The sequence below is a fragment of the Arachis hypogaea genome, chromosome 8 (assembly GCF_003086295.3).
Source record: "Arachis hypogaea cultivar Tifrunner chromosome 8, arahy.Tifrunner.gnm2.J5K5, whole genome shotgun sequence".
NCBI classification, from domain to species: Eukaryota; Viridiplantae; Streptophyta; class Magnoliopsida; order Fabales; family Fabaceae; genus Arachis; species Arachis hypogaea.
In genome coordinates, this window is record NC_092043.1 from 7,321,378 (window position 1) to 7,333,976 (window position 12,599).

The 12,599-nt window shown below is 36.6% G+C and overlaps 1 protein-coding gene and 1 pseudogene across 1 annotated transcript; both read left to right on the forward strand.

The window, feature by feature from the left end:
• The first annotated feature begins 2,294 nt into the window (after window positions 1-2,294).
• On the forward strand, window positions 2,295-6,332 carry LOC112705889 (acyl-CoA-binding domain-containing protein 1). Its single transcript, XM_025756895.3, has 6 exons — window positions 2,295-3,342; window positions 3,802-3,907; window positions 4,022-4,125; window positions 4,622-4,713; window positions 5,439-5,536; window positions 5,801-6,332. Exons 1-6 carry the CDS (start codon window positions 2,846-2,848, stop codon window positions 5,975-5,977), a joined length of 1,074 nt encoding a protein of 357 aa, XP_025612680.1. The 5' UTR covers window positions 2,295-2,845; the 3' UTR covers window positions 5,978-6,332.
• Window positions 6,333-7,263: 931 nt separating this feature from the next.
• On the forward strand, window positions 7,264-12,024 carry LOC112705888 (importin subunit beta-1-like; annotated as a pseudogene).
• Window positions 12,025-12,599: the final 575 nt, after the last annotated feature.

Here is a 12,599-nt window from a genome sequence, read left to right on the forward strand (position 1 = left end):
TATGCGACAAAAAAGTGCCTTTAAAACTTAAAGGTAAATTCTATCGCACCGCTATAAGACCGGCTATGTTGTATGGTACGGAGTGTTGGGCGGCTAAAGGAGAGCACGAACATAAGCTGAGTGTGGCAGAGATGAAGATGTTGAGATGGATGAGTGGTCACACGCGATTGGATAAAATAAGGAATGAAGATATAAGGGAGAGAGTTGGAGTAGCACCCATTGTGGAAAAGATGGTTGAATCGCGTCTTAGGTGGTTTGGACATGTGAGAAGAAGACCGATAGAACATCCAGTCAAGATGGTGGATGAGATGGAAGATGGACAAAGGGCGAAAGGCAGAGGAAGACCTAAGAAGACCATCCATGAGGTGGTCAAACGAGATCTACATGTAAACGGTCTCTCTGTAGACATGATACATGACAGAGCACAATGGCGTCGTTTGATTCATGTAGCCGACCCCACTTAGTGGGATAAGGGTTTGTTGTTGTTGTTGTTGTATTTATCAAAATAAATATTCTTCTTTTATCTCGTTTACACTGTAAATAAGATAATTTTGCATGTATTTTATTTACAGGATAAACAAGATAAGAGAAATATGCAACATGTGTATACATGTATTTTTAAAAAAAATTTGAAAATAATAAAAATATTAATAATATCAATGATTCAAACTTTTTGTAGACCGTTAGTATATAAAAAGATAGGTAGAAGATATTAAAATGGATAAGTTTGATTAATTAGTATTCAAAAAGTTGATGGGACAGTGGGAAGAAAATTGAAACCATTCTCTCGAGAGATAACCGTTTCAATTTTCTTTCTACTCTCTCCTAAGCAAATGGTTATTTTTATTTTTTAAATTAAAATCAATCCAATTGGATTATAATTTAATCAAAAAAATTTTAAAATAGATATGTTTGATCTAAAAAAAGAGTACATACAAAAATTTTAGATTAAATTATGATCCAATTGGATTTATTTAAATTTGAAAAATAAAAATAACTGTTTACCAATTGTTAAGAGAGATTGATGGGATAGTAGGAAAGAAATTGAAACTGTTATCCATTTTTTAGTACTAACTGATTAAATTTATCCATTTTATCCCTCCTACCTATTTTTTAGGGTAAATCACAATAATAAATCAAGGGGAGCAAAATTTTACACAAATCTAGCCAAACCAAAATTTGCTTCGTGAATCCACCAATGCACATTTATATGTAGTTCTAACCAACTTGGTTCGAACTCCATTTCTACACTTCTAATTATACACAAACACATGCACACACTAATTCGAACCTATTTGGTTCGAATTATACACAACACACACTAATTCGAACCAGCTTGGTTCGAATTACACACATAGTAATTTCTATGCTGTTAAAAAATTAATAATTTATTAAAAAAATTTTATTAAAAAATTAATAATTTAAAAATTAAAAAATATATATTTTATTTCATACATTAAAAAAAGCTAACAAAATATTTAATTACGAGACTTCTTTAAAATATTTGTGATCTATCAATTCGAATTCCATACAATACTCTTTTGTCCATTTTTAATAGCTCATGAATATTTTTTAATAAATTTATTTAAATTATACTACAAAAAATATTTTATTCTATGCAAAACAATTTTAAAAAATGGCTTAAAAAATGTTAGGAGTACTATACAAATTTGTAATGTTCTAATAACTTAGGTAAATACATACATGTACTCAAATTTTAAATAAAATACTCAACATAGTCAATAATAATTTAGAAATGAAAGAAAATATTTTATTCCATACAAAATAATTAAAAAATATATTTTATTCTAATACAAATTTTTTTTTTTAAAAAATGGCTTAAAAAATATTATGAGTACTATAAAAGTTTGTAATATTCTAGTGATTTAGATAAATACATAATAAAAATATTTTTTTTAAGATCTAAATTATTATTGACTATGTAGAGTATTTCTATAATGACCTAAGTTAATTATATATTACAAATTTTTATAGTACTCCTAAATTATATGGTGATTTGAATCACCATATATTATAAATTCGTAAAAATTTGTAATATCCTAATGACTTAGAATATTTTTTATAGTATTCATAACATTTTTAAAGGAGAGGAAAAAGAAAGAGAAAAAAAGAGCGAGCATCCTCCTTTACCTCCTTTACTTGTTTATTTTTTTATGATTTTTTATATGTGATGTCATTTACACTATTGTTCATCTATCATCTCGTGAAAGCTATATACAGCAATGTTTGGAAGTAATGTTACTTGAATAAAATTGTAGAGATGAGTAGGAACATGAGCTGTGGATCTCTCCATCTAAGCTCGTCAAGCTAGATGATAATAGATGATGATATAGATCTTCTACTAAGTACTAACTAATATATAATGGAGAGTTAATGCTCTTAAGTACATCAGTAAGAGTGTTTCAATTCCAAACAAGACTCGATTACTTTTAAATTAAGATGCGCAATGTTTGAATTTTAAGCAATAAAGCATAGTCGGTGGCCATATCAAAAACACTTTAACTGGTGGATACACGTGTCAGCCCCAACGACGCAGCCGTAAGATAACATGTTAAGCGCGAAGCAGCTGATAGCTCTCTCTCGCTCTGCGTTGGCGCGTGCATGAGTTCTTCCCTTTCTCTCTCTTACACATCGCAATCTTCCTCTATTTCCGTCAACTCCATAGCTTCTTCGGTGCTCTCTCACCCCTTTCTTCAATACTCACTTAAGGTTTTATCTTCTAAGCTTTAGGTTCTTCACATAACCCCCTCAAAAACCTAAAACCTCTTCAGTGGAATTAGAATCAGATATTTCTGTTAGGGTTTTCAACTTCCAATCCGCATCCATGGGAGACTGGCAACCCCTTCTCCAATCCATTTTCATCGGTCTCATTTTTTCTTACCTTCTTGCCAAGCTCATCTCCGTTGTTGTCTCCTTCAACAACGACAACCTAACCGTCACGCGCGCCTCCGCCGAAGAAGATGACGGCAATCCTATACGGACCGCCACGGGACCCGACCGAGGCGGCGGCGTCTCCGAAGCAAGTAACAATCGCTTTGAGCAGGAGTCTGTCATGGCGGAGCAGGGAAGTGTGAGGGCCGAGAGTTTGGACGGCGACGACGACTACGACGATGACGATTGGGAAGGTGTGGAGACCACCGAACTCGACGAGGCGTTCAGCGCCGCCACAGCGTTCGTGGCTGCCGCCGCCGCCGATCGGTTGTCGCAGAAGGTGTCGAGCGACGTGCAGCTACAGCTCTATGGGCTGTACAAGATCGCCACTGAAGGTCCCTGTAGCACGCCGCAGCCTTCGGCGTTGAAGATGACAGCACGTGCCAAATGGTATTCATTGCGTTCAATATATGATTGCAACTACTTTGTCATAAATAGTTGAGGGAAAAACAAAGTGAAAGGGAAGAGCTTTAACATTTGCTTACTTTTTTGTACGGTAATTATGCATACTTGGAATCTTGTGTGTTGTTCCATCTGTATGTCAGTATTGAGATTGGTGATTATGGAGATGATTAGGTTGTTAAACTTATAAATGGATTGGCTGTAGTTGCAGTTTGTTTGCACGTTAGACTTGAGGCCTAAAACTATAGAAAAAACAGTGAAATAACTGTTTTGTTCCATCTCCATCTATAGGCATTAGTTATGTTGAAGTGTTTAAATTGAGAGCTCATTGGCGCTTGGAATTATTAATTGTTCAGGGTTATTGTTGGCTTGTTTAAGCTGTTATTTTTGGTGTCTGAAAATTAGGCTCTTAGGTGCTAACCGTGTTTTACTTTCTTATTGTTGAAGGCAAGCGTGGCAGAAATTGGGAGCTATGCCTCCTGAGGATGCAATGCAGAAGTACATTGATATTGTGACAGAGCTATATCCTTCTTGGCTTGATGGTTCATCTTTGGTGAGCTAGTATGCTGTTTCTTGCGCTATAGTTGTGGATTGATCACTAGTTGTTTCACCAAAAAGAAGCCCCCCTTGTCATGTCCCTTACTGATTCCCATTGTTCCTGTGACAGCGGAGCAAGAGTTACGGTGGTGGTGGCTCTAGTTCAGAGGCTAAGGGACCGATGGGGCCAGTATTTAGCACTTATGTATATGAAGAGGAATATGGCAGTGACTTGTAAGATTCCTAGAAATCAATTTATTTTGAGTTGTAGTGTAAATGTCTAGACTCTAGATAGCAATTTGTCTATAATTTGTTCTATATGCATTTATGTATATGCTGTTAAATTTTATTATGTGAATGTCGCATTGGTGTCTGTCCAAAATTACGGTGATGGGATATCTTCTATGGTAGCTCTTTATGGTTTTTACTTTGGTGGTCTTTCTTTTTTGTATTTGGTCCTTCAAGGTTTACTCTCAAGCTCATTGTTTGGTTCTGATGCTAATCCTGATTCATAGCTATAAGGTTATCCTTCTCTTAGTAGTCATGTTTATATTGAAGGATTATTTGTTAAGGTTTTGTTGTGGTCCTTGGCAATTCGCACCTCTTATAATATGTTTTTTCTGTTTCTTTTTTGTAAATTAAATTAAAAAAAAAAGCTCCATTCTAGGTTGATATTATCTCAACTGCAACTAACAACCTTTTATGACTTTGATGGTTCCTTCCTTTACAGGACAATGGATGCCATTCATGGATTTGCTAGAGAAGGAGATATGGCTAATCTGCTCAAGTGTATAGAAAGTGGTATTTCAGTGAATTTGAAGGGTGAGTTACTTCTTAGTTGTTTGCTTTTAGGGTGTGCTGTAAGTTGTGAATGGTTATTTATTTCTTTATTTTAATTTTTTGGTTTTAAAAGGGACCAAGTTCCTTAAGGACACCATGTTATCAGCATGAATAGAGAAGTACCATCACGGATTTAGTGCAACATCAATCTAAATTTTTGTGGCACTTGCTTGACAAGCCTAACATGGGCATATGTATGGCCTAAAAATTGTTTGACAACTAAGGTAGGTGCTATGTTTTTGTAAAGAAGCCTAAGTATCTGGCTTTAAGACCCCGTTGAAGATAGATAGTTGACTGGTAACTTATGTGTCACACATGAATAAATCTTGTTGGACTACATCTAAGTCATTAAAATTGTCTGAAATAAAAGATTCTGCCCTGCTACATAACTGAATAATGAATAATCATTTCTGTTTTTCAACCTATATTGTTAGCAATGAGTATAGTGAGGGAAGTAGCTTTAATCACACTGCTATTGTTCCTACCTTCTACATACATTTTCTTGACGATCAATAATGTAGCATTAATAAGTCACCGTTTATTTTATGAAAATGCACTATTGCATGGCAAGGCAGGTAGCTACATTCACACTACTAATGAGCATTGTAGAATCTATTTCTTGAATTGTTGATCTCGTTAGAAACTTTTTATACTTCAAGTCCATATACAGAAAGAGAAGTTGAATGATCTTTCTGAAATGGCTGCAGACAGTGAGGGCCGGACACCATTACATTGGGCCGTGGACCGTGGCCACCGTAATGTCACAGAGCTGCTGCTTGAGAGGAATGCTGATGTGAATTGCAAGGTAGGTATCCATAGACACATGTATGAACCTAACTCTTAGGAATAATAGCTACCATCAAGCTTAGTTGGCATCGCCTTAACTTTGAAGAATGAAAACACAACAGAACCTTAATTGTATTTTGAACATGGCATTATTGCTTACTGTTTAATCTCAAATATTAGCTTAGTCTTTTGAAGACGTTTTTCTGATGCATCTTTTAATTATCCACACTGCTCTCAAGTTGGCTCCCTTTTGTTGATGCTCTGTATGTTTTCTTTTTGGAAGGATAATGAGGGACAAACTCCGTTGCATTACGCTGTTATGTGTGATAGAGAAGCAATAGCTGAGTATTTAGTGAAGCATAATGCAGACACAAATTTAAAGGATAATGATGGCAGTTCCCCGCATGACATCTGTGAGTCAAACTGGTCGTGTTTGCAGCAACTGGGGGAACCAAATTGATTGTTAGTTTGGTTCTTGGTGCTTTTGGCTAATATACTATAACCTTACCCAAATCCCTTTTGGGGATGTACGTGTCTATATTAACTCAATTTTTCTTTTCCTTCTTCCTTTTAGTATATATACACCCTTTTAGACCCGCCAATATACTGCTTAGGTAATGGTTAATCAAGTGTATGTGTTTTATTATTGCTTCATCTGATTAACACCTGATTGGTCCCTTCTATTGACGAGGACTCCTTATTTTGCCCTTATTTACTTATATTTGATGGAGAATTATAATATTCATCAAAAGTATAGAGTAACAAGGAAATGAATCACTCCTAAGTACTAACTAAGATTCGTTATTGTTATGCTATCCCTTTATCTACCCCCTTCTTCCCTTAATCTTATTCTACTGAATTTATGATACAAATTTACATGGTGGTTTGTTTGCTTTCTTCTCTTTCTTCGCCAAATGCAGAAACATGCATGGTGAAGAAGAGCTGTTACTGCTTTCATACGAGCTTGATGACTCAATTCTTTGACAGATCTCTAAAATGCTAGAAAATGGATGCTCCTTAGTCCTTAAGTATATCCTTTCATAAGTATTAATTATTATTTTTTTTGGGGGGGTTAGTAATTTTTGTCACTCTATCTATTACATCTGACATATATTGACCTTACCAAATTATAACTCAATATCTCGACTGTTCATTTTATGATGCGGGAAACAGTAAACTAATTTGATTTGTTTAGTTTCAGAACATATACACAGATCACGTGTAATATCAAATTCGCACGATAAACGAATCTGATCCAGCTAACCCCAATCTACAGTGGTAGTCGTGGACTGTTAGTTTCTTGGAATGACGCATGTTATATTTATCTTAATAACCATTGGCCCTTCCAATTCCCAAACCCTCCTGCATAATCATTCTCGTGTGTGTGTGTTAGATAATAATAATAATAAAAGCTCAATCTAGTTGAGTGCTGAGTAGTCCACTAAGCTGAAGGGATAAGAAATTCTGGCCATGGATGAGTATTGTCATTGATGATCATAGACTTACGAGACCAGAAAAGCTATTTTGCTATGAAGTATGAACATACTAGGTTGGCTTGCTCCAACCTCCAATAATGATAATAGAAAAAAAAGAATAAAAGAGAACAATGATACTAATAATTTATTAAATTCAATTCAAACGCGGGCCCGTCGCCCGGGCAAAAGACACCGCCTTTACGCGCTGTACTCTAATCATTTTTATTTATTTATCTTATTTTTAAATAAATAAATAATTTCTAATGACTAATTTCTTTTTTACTATTTTTTTATTATGTGCACTGGCACCTCTTAAAAAGATTTCTATATTTTGAATTAACATGCTATTTTTAAGGTATGCAAGAAATAAGAAAAATGACATGAATTTTTAATTCGAATCTATCAATTCAATCGCTTTGCGATTGTAATTTGCAACCGCTGTTGCAAGCTATTTGGGTTGTTTGAAGCTCACTGCTCTCTTACTCTGTCACTCTCTCTTCTCTCTCTCTCCCCCTTCCCCCTCTCCCTCCCTCTCTTCCCATCAGATCTCTTTTCCATCCAAATTTCACCCATATCAGGTAACTTTTCATCTGATTTATCCTTTTTATTTCTCAATTATTTTTTTGTTTACGCATAATAGATATATTCGATTAGGTTTGACTTTTTCCTTTTCACAATTTATTCAATTATTAACCATTTTCGGTTTCTGTTTCGGTGCTTCGATACGTTTGGACTGTTGTTGTTTGATTGGATTATGATCGATTTGAATCCGTTCTTGTATCGATTAGAATTTCGATCTGTTGTTTTTTATCTTGTCGGTGTGTGAATCTGTGACGGGTCTTGGTTTTGAAATTGTGGCACTTTGGATTTGGGGATTGGTTGTTGGGTTGAGATAATAGGGCATTAGCGAGTTGGCTGAGTCAACTAGGTTTTTGGACCACAACGTCTCTGTATCCTGTACGCAGTTTGATTATTACTTTCCCCCCCTTTTTCATCAACATGTAGAATCAATAAAATAAATTTTTAAATACATGTGGTCTACGATAAAAATCCCAGAAATTTTGATCTATCGGTTCAAAGAATTTTTTTATAATCGAAATACATTTGGGGATTACTTCTGTTTTGGAAATTCAATATATTTATTGTTCCTGAATCGTTCTGGCAGTCATTTCCCTTTTGGCAATACTGCTGGAGTATACGATCTGAAATTGGACAATAATTTTATAAACAATTATTTTTTGCTTTGAAGGACTCTTTGGCCTTTGCCTTGACTTTTCTTTTGGTTGGCTGTTTCACGTTGAAAACTTACGAGCCAAGTTTTTTTTATGCCATTAGGTATAGCATGGCAATGGAAGTTACCCAGGTACTTCTGAATGCTCAATCCATTGATGGGACTGTACGGAAGCAATCCGAAGAAAGTCTGCGGCAATTTCAGGAGCAAAACCTTCCTGGTTTCTTGGTCTCACTCTCTGGAGAGTTAGCAAATGATGATAAACCAGTTGATAGCCGAAAGTTGGCAGGATTGATTCTAAAAAACGCACTGGATGCCAAGGATGAAAACAGGAAACGGGAGCTGGTTCACAGATGGTTGTCATTGGATCCTGCGGTGAAGACCCAAGTCAAGTCATGTTTGCTGCAAACACTCTCTTCTCTTGCAGCTGATGCTCGATCGACTGCAACTCAAGTTATTGCCAAAATTGCTGGAATTGAGCTTCCTCAGAAACAGTGGCCTGAACTGATAGGTTCACTCTTATCAAATATTCATCAAGTACCATCTCATGTCAAGCAAGCCACTTTGGAGACTCTTGGCTACTTATGCGAGGAAGTCTCTCCGCAGGTTGTTGATCAAGATCAGGTAAATAAAATCCTCACTGCTGTAGTCCAAGGTATGAATGCATCTGAAGGGAACAATGATGTTAGGCTTGCCTCTACTAGGGCATTATATAATGCCCTTGGATTTGCTCAAGCTAATTTTAGCAATGATATGGAACGTGACTATATCATGAGAGTTGTCTGTGAAGCAACTATGTCTCCTGAGCCGAGAATACGACAGGCTTCCTTCGAGTGTTTGGTCTCAATTGCAGCCATGTATTATGAGAAATTGGCTCCCTACATCCAGGATATATATAACATCACAGCAAAGGCTATTAGGGGTGATGACGAACCGGTTGCTCTTCAAGCCATTGAGTTTTGGAGTACAATTTGTGATGAGGAAACTGATATCTTGGAAGACTATGTAGGTGAATCCAGTGGGGACTCTGATATACCTTGTTTTTATTTTATTAAGCAAGCTCTACCTGCACTCATCCCGCTGCTGCTGGAAACATTACTCAAACAAGAAGAGGATCAGGATCTGGATGAAGGTGCCTGGAATATTGCGATGGCTGGTGGTACGTGCCTGGGTTTAGTTGCTCGTACTGTTGGAGATGATATTGTGCCACTGGTAATGCCGTTCATTGAGGAGAATATTACAAAACCAGATTGGAGACAGAGGGAGGCAGCCTCATATGCGTTTGGCTCTATCTTGGAGGGGCCTTCCCCAGACAAGTTAGCACCTCTAGTTAATCATGCTTTACCTTTTATGCTTAGTGCTTTAGTAAAGGATCCAAGTAACCATGTGAAGGACACCACTGCCTGGACCTTGGGACGAATGTTCGAATTTCTTCACAATTCAATTGTTGGTACACCAATTATTAATGAAGGAAATTGCCAACAGATTATTACAGTTCTCCTTCAGAGCATGAAGGATGTTCCCAATGTTGCTGAGAAAGCCTGTGGTGCTCTGTATTTTCTTGCCCAGGGTTATGAAGATGTGGGACCAACATCTCCTATAACTCCCTTTTTTCAGGAAATTGTTCAATCCCTTCTAGCTGTTACCCATAGAGAGGATGCTACAGAATCATGATTAAGAACTGCAGCATATGAAACATTGAATGAAGTAGTAAGATGTTCAACAGATGAAACAGCTCCATTAGTGTTACAGCTAGTTACGGTCATCATGATGGAGCTGCATAAATGTCTTGAGGCACAAAATCTTTCATCTGATGAAAGAGAAAAGCAGAGTGAACTGATTGGCCTACTTTGTGGTTGCTTGCAAGTAATTATTCAGAAGCTAGGGTCTTCAGAGCCCACCAAATATGTCTTCCTGCAGTATGCTGATCAGATAATGGGGCTTTTCTACAGGGTTTTTGCTTGCAGAAACGCCACAGCACATGAAGAAGCCATGCTAGCCATTGGAGCCCTTGCCTATGCTATAGGCGCTGATTTTGCCAAATACATGCCTGAATTTTACAGGTTTCTGGAGATGGACCTTCAGAATTTTGAGGATTATCAAGTTTGTGCCGTCACTGTTGGTGTGGTGGGGGACTTGTGCAGGGCATTGGAAGATAAAATACTGCCTTACTGTGATGGGATTATGACACAGCTTCTGAAGAATTTGTCAAGTGATAATTTGCACCGTTCTGTGAAGCCCCCATTGTTCTCTTGCATTGGTGATATAGCTCTTGCAATAGGAGAAAACTTTAATAAATACTTGATGTATGCAATGAACACACTGCAGCTTGCCTCAGAGTTGTATGCCCACACATCAGGTTTTGATGATGAAATGACGGAGTACATTAATTCTTTAAGAAATGGAATATTAGAGGCATATTCTGGGATTTTCCAAGGGTTCAAGAATTCATCAAAAACCCAGCTCTTGATTCCTTATGCACCTCACATCCTCCAATTCTTGGATAGCATATACATGGAAAAAGACATGTAAGAAAGTGAAAAATGTTACCTTACTTGAGTGTTTTTGCTTTTTTTAATACAATAACCAGTTTTAATGGCTTTCGTTGCCTTCACTATGCAGGGATGAAGTGGTTATGAAAACAGCAATTGGAGTCCTTGGAGATCTGGCTGATACGCTAGGAAGCAATGCAGGTTCTTTAATTCAGCAGTCTTTGTCAAGCAAAGAATTTTTAGATGAATGTTTGACCTCAGAAGATCATTTGATTAAAGAATCTGCTGAGTGGGCCAAGTTGGCTATCAATCGTGCTATATCTGTTTGAGGTTCATCTGAGTTGCATATTCTTTTCCGTAAACTACCTGCATGCATTTGGGTGTCAAAATCGGTCTTGGGGGATTGCATGAGTCAAGTTGTCACCATGGTCAGACAACAGAAGGTATCAGTTTGAAACTCTTCAAGTTGTCACTAACACTTGCATCATCACCAATGCATCACTGACTTTTGCATGAGCACCATCGAGTCCAGTTTGGTCAAGAGGAAGAAGGTAGCAATGAGTTTGCAAATGCGGGTGTGGGTCTTCATGGGACACATAATTGGTTGCATGGCCGAGGGGAGGCGGTAACTGATCCATGATTGAAAAATTAAGATACCCTTTGATGCTGAGTCTGAAGTTGGTCTTATTAGAAGATAAACCCATTATAGCCTGACAATGGTTTTCCCATAAACTAGCCATGGGTTGTTAGAATGGTGGAATTCACAGGGTTGAACTGGTTTTTATCAATACCACCAAAGTGCCTTGTTTCAAAAGAATCTCTTCCTTTTTCTGACTTCTAACACTGCATCTAGTTTTTTTTTTTTTTTTCCTCTTTAAGAGACATCATCCCATTGTGTATAATTGTCCTGGTATGTCTGTCTGTCATCCATATCATTTTTTCTCCCTCCATACTTGTTTTTGCTATGATCGGGGTTTGTTATTGTTTAGAGGGTGGGATAGAATACATCCTCCTCGCATTGTGCATTTTTTTGCTCTTTTAATGTCAGTTGGTATTGTTAGGTCATAATTCATCCCGCATTCATGAAATCATCAAACTTTTCAATTTATTTCTTGTGTTAGCTTTTGAAATGCGTATGTAATCATATGTTGGCTATACCTATGATTAGTTTAAAAGATCGTCATGTTTTCTGATGACGACCATAGAGTTGTGGATTCCTTTTTCTTTTATTGGAAGACAGTGGTATGGGTTTAGCCCTCTGTGTATCCGTTATTCTCTGTTACATACAAGTTTGGGGATTTTCTTGCAATTGGCAATTTGCCATATTTCCTGTATATCTTATTTTTTTGTTTGGGGGTAAGAATTTTTGTTACCAAGTTACAATCGTTCAAATGATGTTTGATTTTGAAAACAGGATAATCAACTGTTGTAAAACCTGAAAAATAATTATAATTATTATGCATATGTTGTCTTCTGAGTATAGAGGCAAAATAAAATATAATAAATAGTAAATATATATGGATACTTTTTTTGGGGTAAAAATCCGGGGCCTAAGCCCAATATGTAATGGATACTTTCACCTAATGGAAAGAGCGTTAGGTTTGTTCTCTATTTAATAAAACTGCTGACACTAGCATTCTTCAAATTTTCCAAAGACCATTATTCATGCCAATATTTTGGTGCACATGTGCTATTAATACTTTTCTTTTCTCCCGAAAAAGCCCTCCTCTGTATTGGCCATCATGATCATCATCTTTACTTTTTTTTTTAGGCAGGGGACTAAGGGGATTAACCAACGATTATGAAGAGAGGAAAGTGTGTAACTTTTTTAGAGAAAAGCAAGTGTTTTATTATAAAATACCAGAATACGTAAATCTTAAACTG

Bases quoted from the DNA above. Each gene is read 5' to 3' on its own strand.
- LOC112705889 (XM_025756895.3), top strand. From the start codon at position 2,846: ATGGGAGACTGGCAACCCCTTCTCCAATCCATTTTCATCGGTCTCATT. The intron at 3,343-3,801 runs GTATTCATTGCG...TTATTGTTGAAG, and splicing joins ATGACAGCACGTGCCAAATG to GCAAGCGTGGCAGAAATTGG. The intron at 4,126-4,621 runs GTAAGATTCCTA...CTTCCTTTACAG, and splicing joins GAGGAATATGGCAGTGACTT to GACAATGGATGCCATTCATG.